Source organism: Lichenostomus cassidix, chromosome 2, assembly GCF_008360975.1.
Source record: "Lichenostomus cassidix isolate B80296 chromosome 2, HeHo_3.0, whole genome shotgun sequence".
Classification (NCBI taxonomy): Eukaryota; Metazoa; Chordata; class Aves; order Passeriformes; family Meliphagidae; genus Lichenostomus; species Lichenostomus cassidix.
This window is the reverse complement of record NC_139482.1, coordinates 9,664,395-9,686,510: the sequence shown is the minus strand read 5'-3', so window position 1 is coordinate 9,686,510 and position 22,116 is coordinate 9,664,395. Positions and strand designations below refer to the sequence as shown.

The 22,116-nt window shown below is 41.5% G+C and overlaps 1 protein-coding gene across 10 annotated transcripts in view; it reads left to right on the top strand.

The window, feature by feature from the left end:
* DIP2C (DIP2 acetate--CoA ligase C (putative)) overlaps nucleotides 1-14,353 on the top strand; it is a 306,943-nt gene extending 292,590 nt beyond the window's left edge. For all 10 annotated transcript variants that reach the window (XM_085050313.1, XM_085050312.1, XM_085050309.1 and 7 more), the window contains 5 exons: nucleotides 2,440-2,497; nucleotides 3,470-3,544; nucleotides 4,485-4,659; nucleotides 6,464-6,587; nucleotides 11,204-14,353. In XM_085050313.1, the coding sequence (XP_084906439.1) occupies nucleotides 2,440-2,497; nucleotides 3,470-3,544; nucleotides 4,485-4,659; nucleotides 6,464-6,587; nucleotides 11,204-11,456 (685 nt within the window). In that variant the 3' untranslated portion in view covers nucleotides 11,457-14,353. The remainder of the gene's footprint in view (nucleotides 1-2,439; nucleotides 2,498-3,469; nucleotides 3,545-4,484; nucleotides 4,660-6,463; nucleotides 6,588-11,203) is intronic.
* The last annotated feature ends 7,763 nt before the right edge of the window (nucleotides 14,354-22,116 follow it).

Genomic DNA, 22,116 nt, shown 5'->3' with positions numbered 1-22,116 from the left:
TGACCTTTGTTACACCATCACTCTTAACAGTGCTTGTGGCTGAGATTTTCTAAATTGTCTTTTTTTAAGATTTTCTCAATTTCCCAAGTGTTTATAAATAATAGGTAAAACAAATCTGTCTGATAAAGGAGGTACCAATTGGTTGAGATTATGACTATTTCTTCCCAGAGTAGCTACCTGTCTGCAAACACCTGTTGAAAGATTCAGTTAAAGCCATTTTCTGTTTCTACACTAATATGGATTTTATAGAACAAAGATATGTATAAAAAGGCAGAAACTTACAGGCATTAGTAGCAACTGGTTTTTGCAATATTTGATTTCATTTCAATATAAGCAGAGTTATTTTTAACACCTTTACTGAATACTCCTAAATACTTACAGTTTGGCTGTCGTTTGAACAGCAACACAAGTGTAGCTGATGTAGATGTACCCTTTACAGAGCAGCATTGATTTAGCCTTGCACACACACATTCTAGTGGAGCTCCTGTGGCCTGACTTTCTGCTGCCATGTCTGTGTCCCTGGATGAACAAAGGGTTGATGTAGCTTCACTGCTTTTGCCATGAATCCAGTGGTGGACTACTGCTTTTCAGTTGGTGGGAGGCTCAGCAGAAAATGTCGGAAACAGAGGCGTGTGTGCACACCTGTAACAGCAGAGGTGTAAGAGCAATGCAGTGTAAACAAAGGCAGTGTAACATTAAAGGTAACTCACAGAGGAGGTAACCAGTGCTACAGCCTCTGTGTGGGAGTTTTGTGGCAGTGGAACAAGTGTTGCAAGGTGGTTCCTGTTACACATCTTGTTGGTGAGGCTGCAGCTGCCTGACTGTGCCTGCTCCAGGCAGTACCCCTTGTATGGCACTTTACGTTTTCCTCTCAACTCCTTTATGTCCTTTTCCTCTCAACACGACTTGGAAAAAAATCTGAAATTCCTGGGTGTTTGGATTGTGTCTTTCTGTTAGTGAGAGGAGCTGTTCACACTGATGTGCAATATCTCAGGGCTTAGCCCTGCCCCATTCATCAAGGTTAAGAGACTTCCCAGAGCTGCAGATGAAATACTATTCACTATTCCTGCCTTGACCTCAACAGTCTCAGCTTTTATAGAAGATTCTTGGAGAAAAGAAAGAGAGGGGAAGAAAAAAAAAAAAAAAGGAGAAAGATCTTTTTCCATCTCATTTATGCTTAGGGTCTGAACTTGCCAAAGCTTTGTTCTTCTCCAAAGGGACCTCTAGCTGAGGTCTCTCTGTGTCTCATGCCTCCCTTCCCAAATGGAGCACTGTGGTACTCTGTCTATAAAAAGACCTCAAAACAATCTGAAAAAGATCTATTCTGACTGCTCCTAATAGGCTCAGTTTTATGCTCAGCTTACTGGGATCCAGGTCCCCACCCATCTGCTCCTGACTGTTTTCTTGTCTTCTGACATTTCGTCTTTACCTTTTACATGGCTGGTTTTTAGGCATCTTGTATTGTGGGGTTTTGTCTTTCTGGTACCAGGAGGAAAGAGGTAAGAACAGCTCTTCAGACACAACTTCAGATTTAGCTTGGCTAAATGGATTATGGATAATGTTCAGGACTGGGAAGTTTCAGGTTTTCATGGTTGTTAGAAGTTGTAAGTTCCTTATTTAGGATACAGGAATAACTAGATGTTACCAAATTTTCTTTGCCATGTACTGGCTGAAATCATCAGCTATATTAGAACTGGAAATTTTTTTAATTCTAACCTGCTGAGTACTTTTCTAAGGTTAAATGAGGAATTTCCTTCCAGACCTTTATACCACTGAAGGAGAGATTCCATTCCAGTTCACTTAGTGGGGAAATAAATTATCTGAAAAGGAGACAACCAGAAAGTCACACTCTGAGAACGGATCTGATCTCAGCAGTAATAACATTTTTCAATAAACGATGTTTTTTTAATATTAAAATGCTTATCAACCACTGTCCATTGAAAATAATTAAAAGATTGCAAATGTAGATTTGAAGCTGACACCAGGTTATGAGTTATTTTGATATGATTTTGATTTTAGCTGTTAGCTACTTATGGAATGTGGTTGCTCACTCAGCTCACATGCTTTTGTGTCTGTGTCCTGGCTTTTATGATGTTCTTGTGGGAAATCAGTATTTTAGATCCCTCGTGTCATGAATAAATTTATGCATGGAATTCTATTTACAAAAGTCTATCAAAAACAAATAAAAGTCACCAACTACATTTGAAGAATTTATTATTTAAGAAAATGTTCACACACATCTTTTTTCATTATTTTCCCATCCATAAGTTTTGACTAATATTAAATAGTGGGTCTGATTATGTTCTACACAACAGGATATAAGCTTCTTCTCTTCCAAAAATAACATTAAACTCTGCAACCATTAACCATTCCTTTTAGAAATAAATGCTAATGAAAAGCAAATAAGCATAATTGTGTATTTTACATATTATTTTACAGAGTTCGTTTAGTCGAAAGAGGATCTCCACACAGTTTGCCTCTCATGGAGTCTGGAAAAGTAAGTACTGAAAGAAGATTGGAGTGTGACTTCTGTGGTAAATATTTTCAGTAAATATCTGTTTCTGTTCATTTTTACAAGAATGTAGTGCTGGGGAAGGAGCTATCAGCTGTGCAGATTGATGTCCTTCCTTTGCTGTTGAGGTTTCAGCATGATGGCAGTAACTGATGCATTGCTACTCTCTCAGAACCTGCACCTTGCTGTTTTGTGCAGAAATCAATTCCTTCTTTTATGCAAAAAGAAGGTATTTCATCCCCTGCATGTCATTCTTGAAGCAGCTGACAAATGTGCCTCTGGTGCTGGCAGTGCCACTGATGAGAACCAATGTCCAGTGAGAGCTGGGCTGAGGTGACCAATGCTGTGCCCTTGGGCTCCTGATGTCCTGCAGATGGACTGTCCCCGCTGGGGCAGTGCTGTGGGGACAGGGTGAGGACACAGGGGCTGTGGATGCTCATCTAAAGCTTTCTGTCCAAATTCTATATATCCATATCCATATATATTTGCAGATCTCAGAGGATGCTCCCTTTTCCATTTCAGGGCTCACCATCTACCTCTGTAGTTGTTGAATGTCCATTACATGAGGTCTCTGGCAGGTCATCATTCTGGGAGATTGCATGATACCTCTGTCTTTCTCCTTGTTTCAGGCCAAAGTTTCACAGGGGTTTTTCCTATCCTACTGTGTATTCCCATAGAGACAGGGGCCATTTGGTCAGACTTTTGTTCTGCAGGTGAGCATTTGATTTCTGAGGAGGTTTATTGATGGAACAGCCTTCACTAAGAGAAGCAGTTTTGTCACATTTCCCAATTATCTCAGATTTTATCATATCTATGGACTATTTTCATTTTTTGCACTACAAGTCTACTTAAACTTTTTAAGGATTTCTTGTCGTTTCTAATGAAGGTTCTTTGGGGACAAAGCATCAGCATAAAGGTGGTACCTGCTTTCTTATGCCTCATGTTCTCTTTCAATAGATCCTCCCAGGAGTACGTATCATTATTGCTAATCCAGAAACAAAGGGACCCTTAGGAGATTCTCATCTTGGTGAGGTGAGTCATTGGAACCTGAACTTTGTATGTTCTGAACTAGATTGCAGAGACAAAGCTATCATTGTGCATGTTAATGATTTCCTATAAGACATCAAGTGCCCAGTTAAGAAAATAGTGAATCCTACTGATCTTTATAAAGTGCAGATCATGATATTTGTATTATCATTAGAATTGCTTGTAATATACTTGCTAAATACTAGTACCTCAAGTTAAAAAAATGAAAAGAAAATCTGCTTTTGCTAACTGTGTTTTATACTTGGTGCTTCGCTAATTCTGATGGAAGCTTACATGAAAAGTAAGTTTATAGATTAGTCTAATTTCAGCTAGATGGTTTTCTTGTGATGTTCTCTATAATCATTGTGCTTCATTGCACTGAAGTACTCTCATTAGCTGAGTTGAGCAAAGCTCTATGTTTTTCAAATTTATTTTATGTTTCTAGCGTGAGAAAAAAAATTACGTTGTTTTCAAGCAGTTAAAAATCTAGTTAACAAAATGAAGAACATGTTTGATCATAATTAAAACTACAATCTAATTTGTGAGTTTCTGTAAGAGTTCATTAATTTGAAAGCATAAAAATTTCCATGATGCTTCGAATTCAATGGAATGAATCCTTCTCCATAGGTGAAGGTCGCTGGCCTCACCCTTTAAAATAATATCTGTCTGTCTGTCTGGTGTTCATGGAGGATGCTCTGCTGCAGTAAATACACTGAACCAGCAGTGGGGGACTTGGCATGGCTCAGATCTGCCCTGCAACTTCAACCAAAGTAGATTGGTGTCTCTGTGCCTAGAACTGGGTCAGTTATGGGTTCAGAAACAGAGTTAAAGGACATTTTTAGAATTATCTTGCTATGCCTAAAAATATTTGCATCAAGAATTTTCAATAATGCTTCATTCTCGAAAGCTACTTTAATTAATACCAGTATAATTGCTTTTAACTTAGATATGGGTTCACAGCACTCACAATGCCAGTGGGTATTTTACCATCTATGGAGATGAATCTTTGCAATCAGATCATTTTAACTCAAGACTCAGCTTTGGAGACACACAGACTATCTGGGCAAGAACTGGTTATCTGGGGTTCCTGAGAAGAACAGAACTCACAGATGCAAATGGAGGTAAGAGGTTTCTCATCATCTAGGTCTATGGAAATAATTTGAATTATCTGGAGGCTGACACTGTCTCTGGCCCTGCAGTACTTAACATGCTCCATCTGTGAAACCTGTAAAACTGCAAAAAAGCCTTAGTTAAAATAATTAGAAAATAAATCAGAGGGCAAGATTTCCCTGCTGAAATAGTTGCTTTTCCTTTGTTCTACCTCAGGTACTATAAATCCCCTCCACCAGTGACCTTTTGGCACTGTTAATGTACCCAGTGCTTCAGCCTGAAAAATATGAAATGCAGCTGAAACTGCCATCATTTGCTCTGGCAGTTGTGTCCCCAGGAATGCATTTGTGCAGTTGGAAAAGCCTGGTGGGGGTCTGAGCCCTGTCCCTCCTGTGAGCACACCTCCTCTGTCACAAACCTGTTCCCAGGAGCTGAGGAATGGAGCTGTCCATTCCTCAGACTTTCCTGGCTTTAACCCCACAGGACTGAGTACTGAAATGTGACACTAACAGTAGCCTGCAAGAGAAGCTATGGGGTGTTTGCATTTCTGTCAGGAAGAGACAGGATTCCCTTACTTGTCTTAATGAAATTCCTTCTCTCCTGCACACATTTAAGTGAACCAGCACTGCCAGGCACACAAAGTCTGTGCTTGGGAAAATGGTTTTTCCATGATTTTTGCAGAGCACAGTGCCACGAGCAGCTGTGGCTGAGGTGGTGTGGGGAGGCTGTTGGCCAAGTAGGGCTTCCAGCAATGCTGTGAGCACATCCAGGAGTGATCCCAGGGCCTCTAGAATAGCTACACTTCAGCCAAAGAAAGAATTCATCAAATATGAAAACATTTTAGTAATCCCTGTGGATTAGGCCTGCTGCCATGCCCTTATGTTGGCACCTTCTGAAGAAATTTACTTTGGGTTGCACAGGCTTTTTTCATTCCATAATGGTAACCCAACCCTGAGAAAATTCAGGATTCTCTGAGGATATTGCAACTTAAGCATTCAAATATCTGAAGTATTCTCCTAGCAAGGAGTTGCTCCATTCTACTCCTACTTTTAGCTACCAATGCAGAAATTTCTCAGCCCTTCATTAGGCAGAGCTCATATTGCCATTCCAATACCACTATGCAACTATGCAAGTTCATGCAAAAAGAGTCAGTTATCTGCATTTAAGTCTATTAGGAAATATTTTTTTATGAGTAGCATGTAATTGTTTATTTTCAGCCTAATATCTTTAAAAAAATGTAGGTTCAGTCTCATTTATTTCTCTAGTAGGTAAAAAATATGGGCTATAAGAGTGTTGTGCTTCATTTACCTGAATGAGCAATTTGCTATCTGGCTATAGCACATGTTTTTAGTTTATTGATAAACACCTTTGTAATACACCAAAAGCATCTGTAGTGACCATCTCAAAGCAATTGGAAGAACATCAGCCATACTGTTAGGATTCTTTCACTTTGAAAAGGCAGAGAGAACAAGGAACTTATTGTCTATTCAGAGTGCCTTAAAAAAAATGAATCTGTTCTGCATCCACCTGGGAGAAAAACAGGAATTTATGCCACTGTCTTTGGATAAAGATTTCTGCCTCTGTCTTTTTCAAATGGGAACAGTATTTCTGCCTTCCTTTCTTCTGTTTTTTTGCTCTGCATTGCACTTCAGTAATGGAAAATGCTCATTAGTTTGGAAATCACTTCAGGGTTTCAGAAATTCAAGGATAACTTATGTCGTACTTATTTTACTCAATTCTTAATGTGAACATTTTTATAATTTAATGCACTGGATAATAGAATCTTTCTTTTTTTCCCTTTTCCCTGACCACCAGAACGCCACGATGCACTTTATGTGGTGGGTGCATTAGATGAAGCCATGGAATTGCGAGGGATGAGGTACCATCCGATCGATATTGAAACCTCTGTCATCAGAGCACACAAGAGCATCACGGAATGGTAAGGATTATATAACACCAGGGCCCTTATGAAAAGCTGAAATATCTATAATGTCTGGGCCTTTTCCTTGGATATTGCAATTGATCCAGGAAATGGCCTGTCAGGATGGTCACAGGATTTATAACCCAGCTGCAAATGTGTCCTTAGAATGAAACTTTTCACAAACAGATTTAATCAGAATGTTTGAATGCTTCCTTTTTTTTTTTTTTTGAAGCAGTAAGCCAGCAAACATATCAAATAAATGAACACACCAATAAATTTTATTAGTGAACACACTGTTATTTTTGAATTGGTTATTAATAAATGAAGCAGTGATCAAATCAAGGTCACAATGGAAATTGAAGCAGTAAATCAATGAGTTAATAATGATGTTGTCTTAATCAATGTATCATCCTCAGATGTACACAGCAGGTAATCATTTCTTGAGGCCGACATGAACACAAATTGCTTTTCATTATTTTTGCATCAGAAGACTGAGTCAGGTACTTGTTTTGTTTTGATACAACCTCAGCTCAGCTATTCACCTTTCAACCAAAATGAACCTGTCACAATAGCCAGAGCAATTTAGTGCATTTTTCTTTTCAATCCTGGCTGCAGAGGTGTGGCCTGGAGTAGGAAGCTTAATAATGAATGAAGCACAGCAACTGCTCTGGTTTCTTTAGTAATAAAAGACTGCTTTTTTCTTAAATATCTGTTGAAATGAATGAATTTAGTTGCTTGGCTGACTGTAACTGTGGTTTTGCTTTACTGCCTCCTCCCTAGAGCATCATCACTGCTGGGATGGTCTTTTCCCAGACAGGCATTACATGGGGAGCTGAGTTCTGTGCCTTCATAGAGACCAGTGTGAACCCCTTAAGAATGTCATGAAATTCCCCTTGAAAATGTGTGAGAGCAGTACCAGCAGTGGATGGAGAGTTTTCAGGTCAAACTGCTTAAGGACTGCTCTATTGTAAGATGGCCATAGATTCATAAATTGATGTGTTCAGCAGCACCTGTTTGTCAGGGGTTTGTGTCCCCTCAAATTATGAGCTCACAGGCAGTGAATAAAGTAGCCATATCACACTGCAGAAATGGGGTTCAGTACCAAAAAATGCTTAAATTATGTTCCTGTTTTCAAGACTGCTGAGAGCCCTTTGAGGATCCTTTTTGTTCCACAGCCATGTAAATCCTGAGTGAGAAAGTGGCAACTGAAAAAGGGTTGGGGGTAAGGTGGAGCCACCTGAGAAAAAGGCCACCGAATTTGTGCAAGAAGGTAGAAGTACATGCAGATAATTCTCAGTGCCTTAATTCTTCCCAGTAGTTGGGTGATAGTGTAAAAAGCACAAGAGTGAGAACTCAGAAAACACTCTGTGTACTGTTGCTACCCTTTGCCCAAAGGCCAGTATTCAAGGCCAATATTTCAGGGTTGTTTTTTCCTCAAAAAGAGAGATTGCTGGTAAGATGTGTCTCTGATGTGGTCCCTGCAGAAAAGAGATACACAGTTATGCAGAGTGACATCTGGTTTGCTCACAATTTCCAGTTTCTTCTAACCAATGCTCTGCCAAATAACCATCATGGAGTTTTCATTCACAGTCCTTGTCCTGACTGTCCTTGACTTCTCTCATGTAACTTCTCTTTCAGCCTCTCTTAGAGACCCTCCTTTTTTCTTTGTGAAACTTGACAAAATAACAGCCAGCTAAATCTTTATTTATAATTTGTATATCCCTTTCTGTGGACTGGGGCATGAGCCTCTTCTCCTGTTTCAGTTAAAAATGCCTCATTCAGGATTTAACAACATCAATTCCTCTTGCACACTGAAGGTGCTGGGTATGTTAGCTGATAGATTGTAAGAACAGCCTCTCAGAAATGCAGCTCGTTTTGTAACACTGCACACCATTGAGGGAAGCAGGGACTTGCTGACTGACATGTGATCCTGCTGGCCAGCTTTTGTCATTGAGGATCAGATCTAAGAAGGTCATTTAAAATTATTCTTGTCTCTTGAGAAATTTTAGCACAAAATCAACAGCCTCTGACTCTGTGTTTCAATACATAACAAGTGAAAGAGTGGCAGGGTCTGGTTTTATTGTGATGTAAACCCACACCAGGCATTTTGAAAGTGTCTCTAATACCACAAAATATACTGAAAAATAAGGTATGCGTTTTAATTAAAGCACATGGTTGACTCATTGGAATGTCAAAGTCTCAAAAGAGGAACAGAACAGAGAGCTTCCTGGAAGTTGCTTAGAAGTGGTTTATATGCAAAGCTTCACAAGATATTTGGAGAAGAAAACAATTAGGAGCTGCTTTTCCTGGAGGTGTTTTGACAACTTCCTGGTTTTTCGTGAAGCATTTGGTGACAGGGAAGCAGCAGGAGGGGCATTCCCAGCTCAGTGCATTGACTCTTTTGCATCTGTGGGGTGTGACTTGATTATTGTGATTCAATAATTTCTTTAGGAAAGGGCAGCCTTCCTGGTCCCTAGCTTTTTGGTCTGAGTTTTTTTATTCATCAGGGCCAGAAAGTTGATGTATGCATAAGAGATACACACTGGCCAATATATCTTCATCTCAACTAGTGAGAACATAAAGAGCAATATTTCCTTTTACTTCCGTGGTCGCTAGTGAGTTACAACCATGACCTATGAAATGAGTGTTAAATGAAGTTGAAACCTCTTGGGAGTGTCACTGATTTTAGGACTTAATAGAAGCTTCATGAAAGTTTTGGGAATGTTTTCTGAATTCAGAGAAACTAATTTATTCTAAGCCATGTTTTAGGGACCTGCTTCTGAACTTGCTATTAATTGCTTTCCCAAGTAACAAGCTAACAGTAGTTTCAAGGCATGGTTTCAAACACTAACTTACATTTCAGTGAAACCTCCCAGGGTTTTTTTGTTAAAAATATATATAATGCTAATTTAGATGTTTGTACAGCAATCCATAAAAATTCCAGGACCTCCACGGAGATGGTCACTTGAGCAGACTGATACTTCACTTTGTTAATATTCAGCATCAATCAAAATTTACTAGAATATCTGCAAAAGCATAATTACAAATGAAAATTCATTTCACAGCAGTACTAAGTCAAAAGAGGCCTGCTCAGCCTTATTTTGACTGCTCATTAGTTTTCCAGATCAATAAGCCCATAAGAATTCAATCAAATAGTGCTTTGGCAGGATCTGAAAATTAATGGGTTTTTTTTTTTTTTAAAGCCTAAGTACTTTTACCCAAAAATCCATTCTGTCAAGCATCAACACAGAGCACACTTTCAGTGCTAATTTTTGGGCAGAGTAAGATATGTTTCCACAGTACATGGATTTTCAGAGCTGTCTTAGTAGGCTAAAACAGTGCACTTCTGTCTCAATCAACACTGACCTTAGGGTAAGAAGTTCTTTTTGAAGTTGGCTTATATATATAATATATTCTGACTTTCAGATGCTTATGCTCAACACAGTTCTGGGAAGTTATCCCCTGATTTTATAGGATAAAGGCAAGTAAAGTACAGGACTTGATGTATGACTTACATGTGTAGAGTATTATTATTTATTCTGTGGAATAAATTAGAGGAAGAAGTGTCTTAAACACCTTCAAGGAGGAATGAGATTGCTCTTTATGGCTCAGCTGTGCTGATGTGAGAGTCTTTGGAGACACTGGAGATGTGAGGAGGAGGAGGATGGAGGGAAGCTGTAAAACTACTCTGGATGGAAGTGTAGACCAGACTTTGATGCCCTCCCAGCCTCCATATTTGGAAGGATAAATGCATTATTCTTAGCCAGAAAAGGTCCTGGGTAGCAGAACCCCAAATTTACCTGCTTTGGCTCAAGGGCTTAGCCAAAATTTTGGGGTCTTACACAGATCTTTTAGCAAAGAGGAGATACTGGGGATAATGGTGTTCCCTTGACCGTCTCAACTGTAAATCAGGAATGTAAAAAGTCCTGTCCCTTTAAACCCAACAGAAATAAAACAACCAAAATAAAACAGATGGAGACACAGCTTATTTCTGTGGAAACCAATTGGTCCAGAAGAATTGCAGCTTTTTTTTGTGCTGAGCTCTGCCCTGCCTGGGCTGCAGCCAGCCCATTCCCAAAGGCGCACAGCCGTGCTTGCTGAGCAGGCTCTGGGGGGATGCTACCTCCCCAGGCACCCCTGCACTGTGCCATGAGCCTTCCCAGGGCTCCACAGCCCTTCCCTAGCAGGGGTTATCCCACACATCTTTCAGCTCAGACTGTGCTCCTGCTGTTCTTCTCGGTGCCTCCTCTCTTAACCCTCTTGGTTTTCTGGGCTGCTCTTCAAAAACCCCGGAGAAGACTCCTCCACAGACACATCACTCCATGAACACAGCAGAGCTGTGGCACTTCTCTGGCTTTAGAGGGAACATGCTGTCTTGCTACCTCCTTACACGACAGGCAAGTTTGTGTAAAGTTCAGCCTAATGCTTCCAATTGCAGCAGCATTAAAGAGAGAGCTCGTGGGGCTGTTCTGCCCTTGCCTGCAGCATGTTCTCTCTGGCTCCTTACACTTTGTGCTGAGCACACTGAATGAGCCCAAGGAGCTCCAATGAAAGGTAACCAAGATGCAAGAAGAAGGATAAAAATGAAATGTTTTTAAAAACCACCACTAACATTATTTTTTCTTTTGTTCCAGTGCGGTGTTTACCTGGACAAATTTATTGGTCGTTGTAGTTGAGCTGGATGGATCTGAGCAAGAAGCTTTGGACCTTGTTCCTTTGGTCACCAACGTGGTCCTGGAGGAACACTATCTGATTGTAGGGGTGGTGGTGGTTGTGGACATTGGTGTAATTCCTATCAACTCCCGTGGAGAGAAACAACGTATGCACCTACGAGATGGATTTTTGGCAGACCAGCTAGATCCCATCTATGTGGCCTACAACATGTAGTCTTGTACCTTAAAGCTTCCATGGACTTTACTATAGATGTATAAAATTTTTTTGTGTCCACTAAAAAAGTGTGCAGATAAGATGCTGACACTCATCAGAATGGAACTGTTTCTATTACGACTTTTCAAAGCAGTCACGATTGGCAGGAAATAAAATGTGAAATGTTTTCTTTTACCACTAAATTTTAGAAAAGAAGGACTATGGGGTAAGGCCCTTCAGTGTGTTGGAAAAGCCCATTTTAAACTTTTTTTTTTTTTTTGCTTATTGGACAATACTGCTTTTTGAGTAAATGTGGCTTTGTATTTTACATTAAGTAAGCTGAAGTAGATTTTTTTTCATTCTGCCCTCCAAATGGATTCTTTTAAAACAATTTGCATACTAATACAAATAATTGTTTCCTTCATTTGTTTTAATATATCATAAAAAGCTGATGACTACAGATCCATTACTAACTTAAGCCATTTTAGATCCCACATCTTAGGAAACTATGTAGTGGTACGAGGAGAAAACCCAAAGTAGCACCTTTCAATTAGAAATCTTGCAGCTTTCTGTCAGAGATGCTGAAAGCCCAAAGGCCAAAGAGCCTTTGCTGTTAGCGTTAGAATGGAAGAAATTTATAAATAAGGTGTATTTCGGCAATGAGCTTGCAAATATCTTTGTACTAAACTAAAAAGATAAAATAAGTTAACTACTTCTTCTGTAATTATGTACAAAACGTTTAATTTATTTTGATCTCTTTAGAAGTATAAAAGAGAAGAAACATTCAAGAATATTAAACTCTTGAAATGTTTGCTAATATAAAAACAAAGTGTTGTATTATCTTGAGTGGATAGTATCACATCAAATATATATATATGAAATATAAATTCACTAATGACAAAAGATTTTAAAGTTTAAAATGCAGTACTTGTCACTTGCATGGTGTCTCCCACTGTAGATAATCAAATGTTACTCACAAATTTTTTGGAAAAAGAAAAAAAAAGCAATCCTGGATTGCTAAGTATCCCTGTCAAAAAGAATCCTCTAGATACCAGCAAGTGGAATTATTGCTGCCTTTAAGGCAGTGAATGAATTTAAGACTAAAAATGCACTACAATAATTTTCTTTTCTTTGCCATGGAGGCAACAATAAATATTCGTGCTGGCATGTGCATACACTTGTTAGACTTAGAAAAGGCAGGTTGAGGAATAGCACTGTTGTCTAGCTGCAGAACTTTGTTGCACAATTTTTTTCATTGTTTTAGTTGGTGTTTTTACTGCTATAAGGAAAAGTTTTGGGGTTTTTTGCACAGTTATCAATTTGCCTCTCAGCTAGGACACGTAGCTCGGTGGCCAACGCATCCAGTTTACATTTACAGGAAACGATTGTTTCGATGGTCTTTAATTTATTCCTTAAGGAGAGGAGAGTACAGTCACTACCACCCCTTGGCACGGACCGTGCACCTGCTAACTAGTCCCTAAATGCATTAAAACATCAGAGGAACCCATCTGCCTGGTTCAAGAACGGAGGAGTCCCGTGGTCTCCAGCCCGAGGCCATCACGGGAGAAGAGTAGGAAAACATGCATCACAGCTGCCTTCATTTTACTACCTTTGGAGAAAAGAGGGGTTTGATTCCCCAGTTCTGTTGTCTTCCCTGCGCCCCCTGCCCCCTTTTTTAAAACCTTCCCCTTCCTTCATGTGGTTGTAACTGAATTGACCTGTTTGTGATCAAGAGTGGGATTTACCAGCTGCAGTCCAAGAATGCTTTTCTTATTTGTCCCAAATGACGTTCATGTGCTGGCTCTCATTACCGGATATGCATGACTAAGATTGTTGCAGGGCAAATGTTATCATGTTTATATCACGTATAAGGGAGTCTCGATGCTGGGTGTTAAAAATCTTTTTAAAAGGTAGGGACGTTTTAGTCTGCATGTACAGTACAGAGCATCTCGCCACGTCAGACGCGTTTTCTTTCAGACCATTTCTTCGCCCTCACTGTCCTGTGAATAGCCCTATTCATGCTCTGCAGACCAATCCCATACTTTGTCAAATTCATTTTCTGCTCCCTAAAAAGAATAAAATCTGTTCTCAATGGCAAGTTGTTGTAAGGTTTCAGACAAGATGTTGATTGATTACAAACATAATTGCAGTGTGTGAACTAACTTGTGAAGTCCTGCTATCGCTGATCTCAGTACTGCAAAACAAATCTTGCTGTCGTTCAAAGCATCACTTTAACCTTCACGAAGTCAACTTTGCATTTGTAGAGAATAAAAGAACTGCAATGCAGTTGTGAAACGCAGTTAATAACAGCTCTCTTCTGCAACCTGTCATCTGTGGTTGTTAAATCCTGAGTTAAGAGAAATGATAAACTGAGTTTCTGGTTTTGTTGTGCAAGCAAAAGGAAGGAAACATTTAAGCACCATCAGACTGAGCAATAAAGAAGGATTGTTCTGTATTAGAAACTGTACTGTAGATAAACCATTCATGAGAATGTATAAAATGTTTGTCTTGTGACCTTGTGCTTTTGGAGTCAGACAAAACCATGTAATCAACTCGATGCACATGCACAAAAAGAGAGGGTACACAATGAACATTTAAACACAAAACTAATCAAACAGGAGCAGATTCCTCATGGTGCTTGTTTATTATATATATTTAATCCTGCTTGACACTTTACCCAAGGGAAGACTGTCCCTTTTATCAGTTGAATGTTAGCAGCGTTATTTCATAGAGTGTGGTGACTGGTTAGAGAAATTCATGTAACTCAGCCAATCACAGATTCAAACAAAAATTTTTATGTGCAAAGGACAGCAACCTTCTTGTATGTTAAACCACCAGTACGCTTTGTACATCTGTGATAACGCCTGTTTTATATTCAAATGAACAAATAAAAGCTTTTATTTTTGTTGCTCTGAAAATATCAGTTTCTTAATTAGTCATCTAAAATGGAGCTTCTGAGAGCTGCGGATGCTCACTGGAGGAACATGGAGAGCTATACTGTAATTTTATTTTGTTTACCTCTCTTGTTGCATAATTTATTAGTACAAATCATTATACTTTTAACAATGTTTAAATACTGGTGTGGGCATTTATTGCTGAAAGACTTTCATATGGCAACAAATGTTTTTTGTGAAATGTTTTTTTAATTCTTTTTAATATATTCAAATATACTGTTCACATTTTTGCTGAAAGTGTAAAGATTATTGTAAGCTTGGTAACATTTTGTGAGAAGCAATAACAAGCATTAGTACTGTAAAACTCCTCCAATTTGTCACTTATCACTTTTGTTGCAAGGTCTTGCTACTGACATGCTGCTGATCAGTCACCTGAGGGAGTTCCTGGCCCAGGTGTTGCAGCTCTGATGGAGCTTTCTGCCAGTGGAAGTTCATGGGTTACTGCTTGGTCACTCACACGTGGGGCTCCAGCCTCCCTATTGATCAGTAGCCTTGGGGAGCCAGATGATCCCTCTTGGAAATGGGATCTGCCTGTTTCCACTGGCCTTTTCCAAAAATACCTCAATTTCAGAGCTGCTCCCAGCTGCAGAGTGGCAGCATCCCCAGAGAAGAGGTTTGGCCCCAGCTCTCATTTTCCAAAAGTGATTTCAAAGGGTGAAATTCTGAGTGCTCGTGTTTTGGAGGCCTGTCTGAGAAATTCAGGGTATAAAATCCCGTCTCTGATGGCTCAGGTTTGAGGTTGCTCATCCCAAAAGGTAGGTGCAGTTTTGTGGACCCACAGTTTCCCTGGGCAGAGAGTGCAATTCAAAAACTGTGGGAGGGAGAGAGCAAGTAAGGGGCGGCAGAAGGAAGAGGATGGCAGAACAGCAAGTAGTTCCTGATTCAATTTTACAAATAATTTCATTAGAGAAAAAGAGTTTTGATGCTTTATGTTAATGGGATTAGCGTTTTTAAAAGGTCAAAATATTTCAATTCTACATTTTAGAATCAATTTTGGCAAACAGTGGCTATAACACTGAAAAGCTGGTGGAAAATCTCAACCAAAAAAAATGGTAGGGTTAGAAGAATCATGCACAAATAAGAGCAGCATAATTGATTCATTGTCAGGTTGATACTAAGAAGGTAAGGATTGGGAAGAAGTTTGATAAAACACCATAGAGCAAATCCAGCTGTGGCTCTTGCCTGGGCACACTCATGGTTTGAGGGGCTAAGCTGGGCTCTGGCATGGAAGGGCAGTGAGGGAGTCATCCCAAGAGGGATGTGCCCAGGGTAAGAGCCAGCCCTGATTTTGAAATTTTTTCTTTCTTTGTCTTACTGGAAGAAATTTTTGCTTTAAAACTGACATTTGAAGAGGAAGAAGAAAAAAATAACCAGAATAATTTTGTTTGGGGATAAAATACAAAATTATATATATGTTGGGTTTTTTTAACGTAAATATATGTTATTTTTTACATCTGGAGTGCTCCATTTAGCAGCCCATCTTCCCAAAAGCTCTCACCCACCATGATTTAGGGTTCTTTTCATGGTTTTTCTTTTCTCTTTTGAGGTGTATCACCTTAAAGCTGGTACAAAAACCCTCTCAAGCCATGCCTCATTTGTGCTGCACCTGACTGAGATCAGCCTCTTTTAAACTCCCATTTTCATACACAGCAGACCAGCATCAGGCCATCTCTGCACCTTCTGGCATCATCCTGACCCTGGGAGCTCCATGGCATTCCAGATCCACTCAGGTTCACTAAGCAGGTCGTGCTGCATCATGCCAGTCAAAGTGCCAGAAGTGATCAAACACTTTCTGGTCTGCACAAACAAGATTTCTCCAAAGCTAAGGCACTGTTGTATTCTCTATGATCCACACAGGGGAAAGGGAATCTTTTCCCCAGGGATTCCACAACATATTTAATAATAATTCTTTTAAATGATTGTAAAATATTCTACAACAATGGCCAGTTGATGGGTGGATCCTAAAGCTGATCTTGTTTTAATTCCATGCTTTGGTAGATTGATGCTCTCAGGCATGTGGAGGATGGCTGGAGGAGGGAACAAAGCTGATGGAAGCTCCACAACAGGGAATGACTTCCAAGTGTGGCTGGCAGCATGTGGGAAAGGTTTGGAGATGCCAGGAGAGGCACTGAGAGAAGAGCTGCATTGAGCTATCAGGATAAAGACACCAGGGGAGGGAGCTGTAAATGAAGGACAGTTTTAAGAAGAACATTTGGTGTAGAAGGGAAGGGAGCCCAGGAAAGAGAAGATTGTGCTTATGGACGTAAAGGTCAAGCAGTTGAGACTATCTAACCCTGTGGCATCAGGCAACCAATTTCAGGGGCCTACATTTTAATTTTCTCAGCTAGGAGAGTGCATTTCAGTCAGGAAGCTCCAGATGCTGGGACACACCTCATTGCTCTTAGCCCCAGGTTCTGACTGGAGGCTTGGCTGAGCTGCCCCTGCTGAATTCAGCCAAGGGCTCTGGGGTAAGACTCAGGAGAGGAGGTGTATGGAGGTAGGAGGGCAGACATGTGCAAGGCAAGTACAGAGTTTATCCCAAGCCAAATGGATCAGGAAACTAAAAAAACAACCAGGTCTGTATCAGGTAAGTGGCAGGACTGACAAACAGAAATCCTGGGAGAAGATGAGTAGGAAAAGCAGCTGCCAGCAAGAAGAAAATAATGTTTGCATGAAGCCAGGTCGGGAGGGGACTGTGGCATGGCAATATTCACAGAACAGCAGGAGACGAGAATTGGAGCCAACAACTGCCCAAAGGAAATTAGTGGCTGAGGAGGTACAAAGGAATTAAACTTTCCATTGCAGCCACACGTGCTCATTAGCATGCCTAGGATGCCTCTCCCAAACATTTGGGTTTGGATTCTTTCCTGAAATCCACAGGAGGTTTTTTTTTTTTTTTGCCTGCTCTCCTCTCTCCTAACCACATGTAACTGAAGCTGGGGTGGGGCTACACCCTGGTGTGCTTTGCAGGGCTGCTGCAGGGGCTGGGATGGACATGCACAGCCCAAAAATGCCTCTGGTGCCAGGGCAGGCACAGGGTGTGCATCATGGAAACCCACAGCCCACCCTGCCAGGCTAGGGTGTAGGGCCACAAAAACTGAATGGGCAGTGTTTAAGTTCTTCTCTCCTCTTACAGCTCTTTGGTTAGTGAAGAGAAAGAAAAAAAGCAAGTGAAGTGTGGTCTCAGCTATAATTATTTTTTTTCCTTCAAAGGAGGGAAGTATTTTTTCATCTTGGAGCAAAGCCTTTTTACAGAACAAGAGGCTTTTAACTGCTGTTTTAAGCCCTAAAAAAATGACTCATAGAGATCACTTAATTATGAAAATTTTCTTACAAAACCCACATTTTCTTAAGTGGAAACTTTCATTCAAAAGCACCCATTTCTAGTGGATCACCTTACAGGGCCATACCTTGCTGCCAAACTGGTGTGACTGCATTTTGCAGTGCCTGCATGAGGCACGTGTGCTGTCATGGCACTTTACTTACAGCTATAGCACCATTTATTTCTCCAACACCATAAAGCCAATTCATCTGCAGGTGAGACACAGTCAGGATTCGACCTGTCAGTTTGGGATGTAGTAAAGTCTATTTTGATTTGGAAATACTGAGCCACAGGAAGAATAATAATTAGGGCTGTTGTGGGGCAGGGGACTCCAGACACTGCTGTGCTTCACCAAATAGTGATAGCAATAGTTGAGAGAGGTGGAAACACTTCCTCCTCCCAGGGAAGTCCTGAGCAGGACCAGAGTTAGGAGAAAAAAGGCAAATTCTTAACAAGCTTGGGGTCTTCTCTTGCAAGTGCAGCATTGCCCCTACCCAGGCTGGGCAGAGAGAGGCAGCAGGAACAACACTAGTGGGAAGGGCTGAGCAGTGCTGGACTCCAGCTCAGCATCCAGAGCCAGCTTCCAACAGCCCAGGAGCATGGAGCAGCTCCCTGCTGTGGCAGCCACTGGCACTGGGCAGCCCAGGGTTAACATGCTGCTGGCTCCAGAGGCAGTGGGAAAAGGGAACAAGCAATTGCATGACTGAGCTGCACATCTTGCGTTTCTTTGGGGCAAAACTAAAAGGCTTTCCAGCCCTTGTGGTCTTAACGGACTTGTGAAAAGACAGGAAAAGGCTCTGTCACTCAGTCAATTTTGTGTCAGCCAAAGAAATTCTCTCTCCAGCGTATAAGCCACGCATGGCAGAGTTTCTGGCCGTGCTTTTCCTTTGGGAAGGAGCCCAGTGTTGTGGGGCTGAGCTGCAGGGCAGGCAGCAGGGAATCTCCCTGCCAGTGCCCTGGGCTTTGGAAGGCTCATTCTGCTCCATCCCCAGGCCCAGCTGACCCACACAGCTCCTGCACCTCCCAGCCAGGACAGTGAGCAGGATGCCCCAGCTGGCTGAGGCACAGAGGGGTGACCCACACCAGGCAAAACCCTCTTTCTTGGGGACAGGGACTCCAAGAGCTGCTGTGTGCAAGGCACCGATTCCCTTTGCTCTTTTAATGAAGCCATTTTTCACCTTGTAGGCTCTGTTACAAGGGACAAAAGCACATTACTGTGGCCAAGCACGGTGGGATCATGGCTCAAAACTGGCCCAGTGCAGAGCTGGCTCCCACAGCTCCCATGGGAGCATGGGCAGGAGAGAGACAGAGCTGGAATATAGCAGCAAATGGAGCCCCAAGACACCTACAGTGGCTGCTTGCAAAAGATACCTTTCCTGTTAATGAAGCAGTCAAAAATGAAAGTGCCCTGGCTTTATTAATAAACATTGTTTTCCTCTGCAGAAGTCCTTTTCCAAACACTAGTACAGCATTTTGTGTAACCAGATTCACAGCATCTTCTGATGCAGAACTGAGTTTATTTTTAGGTACCTCTCCAGGGTAAATCCTATTTCCATTGAAGCTTCACGCCAGCTTAGTTTTCACTCAGGGAGTTAACAGCAACTGGCCGGTGGCTTCGTAAACAAACACATCTCTCTGCCTTTTAGCATGGAGTGTTCTCGCTCTCTTGGCATTTCTTCTGAATAATCTTCAATTATCAGCCCCCTTCTATGTACAAATTATCTACAAAGTAGATGCTATACTTAATTTCAGCCTCTTCATTGCTGTTTGCCATCTCTGAAGGAATTAAACAATCCTTCTATACCTCACTAGTGGCTCCAGGGTTATGGGGCTGCAGAGGTCCATGGGGAGCAGGAGGGACAATTTGGAGTTAATTTTCTCTTGGTTCTCTTTCTGATTTTAGAATTTTGGACCCCAACTACCAGCATTTATTTTTCAAGGCATTTTTCAGAGCCTGTCATACTTTTGAGCCTTTTGACATCTGAAAATAGGTTTTGTTAGGATAAAATAGGGGGTTTGGAAGGTCCAAGATAGCTGGTTTTATTCTTTTTACATTACCTGTAATCATCTCCCACTTAACCCCAAAAATATTCTAGTATTCTCACAAATGGATGGACCTTTCTACTTGCAATTGCATTTTCTTAACATGAAACACCACAAGAAGGGCCTCTCTGGTTTAGATACCCCCCTCAATTTGATTTATGAAAGCATTTGGGAAGCATATGCACAGATCCTATATGTACTCTCACTCAGGGAGGCTAAAATGGACAGGGTGTCCCCTCACTACCAGTAACAAATCCAATCATATTTCACATACTTGGTCATTTAAGATCCTGAAAGCCATGAGCTGGGCAGCTCACTCCACCTAAAGGAAGCTGGAGGCAGAAACCACAGCTTCTCCTTATTAAAATAAAGGAATAACCCAAGTGAAAAAAAAAAAAGAAAAGAAATTAATTAATAATAACAACAATGATAATAATTGGAAGAGCCAAGAAGAAATCGTTCAAGCATTTCAGACTGATGCTCTAGGAGCACCGTGTGCAGTGGTGATGCTGCAGGAACTCAGAGAAACCCCCACTCACTCTGAGATTCCTGATGGAAGGAAACTTGTGGAGCTGGGGCAGTGCAGGGACAATTGTCCTCTGCTCTGTCACTGCTCTGCCAGCTGGCAGTGACAGGGCCCAGTGTGGGACAGGGATGGAGTGTGGCAGGTCACTGATGATCCGTGACACACAATGCAGGTAGAAAGCTGCCTTGGCATGTCCAAAACATTGGATCTGTTTGATCCCAATCCTGGTGTCACCTGAACTGGCAAATGCACTTGGGGAGGGGAGCGGAGAAGCATTTCCATTGAGGATTTCTGTCACTGGGGTGCTGGTGAGCAGTGCTGTGCTTGAGGGTGACCGCAGTCATCAAAAAGGGGGATGCCCTGGGAGGGGACCTGAAGGGAGATGCTGCTTATTCCTGGTCCTGCTTTGCCAGTTTATGGGACTCCTGTGCTGGCTGTGGGCATTTAAATGAGTTTCATCAAGATGAAGGAATAAAAATTGGCTCACGTAAGAACAGAACTGTTTGGATTGTGAAATAATAAAAGAGACTTTGAGGGATCCCTTGGGACTTGCCGGTCTTGCCAGATCCTAATTTCCACAGGCAAACTCTTAATTGCCACACTGAAACCAACTCCCAGAGTGTCCCTCCTACAGCCCTGAAGTCCCAGTGGAGCTTCAGGATGACCCACTGTGCCTTGGGCTTGTCCCTCTCTCCTGGGTGGCTGCAGGATGTGCTCCACGGGCCCTTGGCTCCCTCAGGCACCTCGCTGGCACCAAGGCCTGGCTTCCCCAGCGAGCAAGGAGAAACCCTGCTGCACTCAGGGGGAGCTGGGCGCATGCAGTGCCTCCAGAAGGAATTACTTCATAGGAAAATACACAAGAGGGGCAGTCTCAGGGTGGTGAGTGCCTGAGGATGGTGAGGGGAAGCACAAGGTGAAGCAGGGCTGAGCCCCAGCCTGGCTGCTGCCAGTGCAGGATTTGGCTTCAAAACCAGGACGTGATGGGTGCAACCCCCTGGGGCTGCTGGCCCTGCAGGGGCTGAGAACACTCCCTGTCGGTGCCAGGAGCCATGATAAATGCTGAAACCCTTCCGTGGCCCTGGCAGCTCCCCTCGAGTCAGGAACAAGCTTCCTGGGAGCTCAGGCACAGCTCCCCATCCACAGTGCCCCTTGGTGAGGACAAATACTAACACCAGCCTCATGCCTGCCCACCCCAGGATGTGAGGACAACTGGCCAAAACCAACTCAGACACTTTCAGTGAGGTTTTTTTTTAAATACATTTATTAACCAATGTTAACACATTAAATGACTCTATATATTGCTAGTCAGAGCAGCTTACAAAATGCCAGAATGCATCATAAACTGGACAGCCACAATGAATAATTACAATGTGCATAGTGGCTAAGCTCAACACTTTAATATAGCTTTATGATTTGCAGAAAAATTAATTTTAAATCATGATTCCTAAAACAATCAATTGTAATTTTACCTAAAACTTATACAAAACCAGGCCACAATCTTTTTTTTTTTTGTTTTGTTTTTTTCTTTAAAACACACAGTTTTCACGCTGTAGTAACTTGGAAATGTGCAACCGTGTCAACAGAGACAAAAAAGCCAAAGTAACACGAATCTTACTTTCATGCAGCTATCAGTTAAATAGTACATATTCTGGAATGATTTTACACCAAAAATATTTCCACAATAACTTTCTTTCATAGGGGTGGATCGAAGTTTTGGAACTCGTAAAGTAATCGAACAAGATTGATTTTTAGTTGTGAAGTGTTTTACAGTCACAACACAGAGGCAACAAAAGTTAATTACACATTTATCAGGCAATAATGTAGCTGTGGTAATAC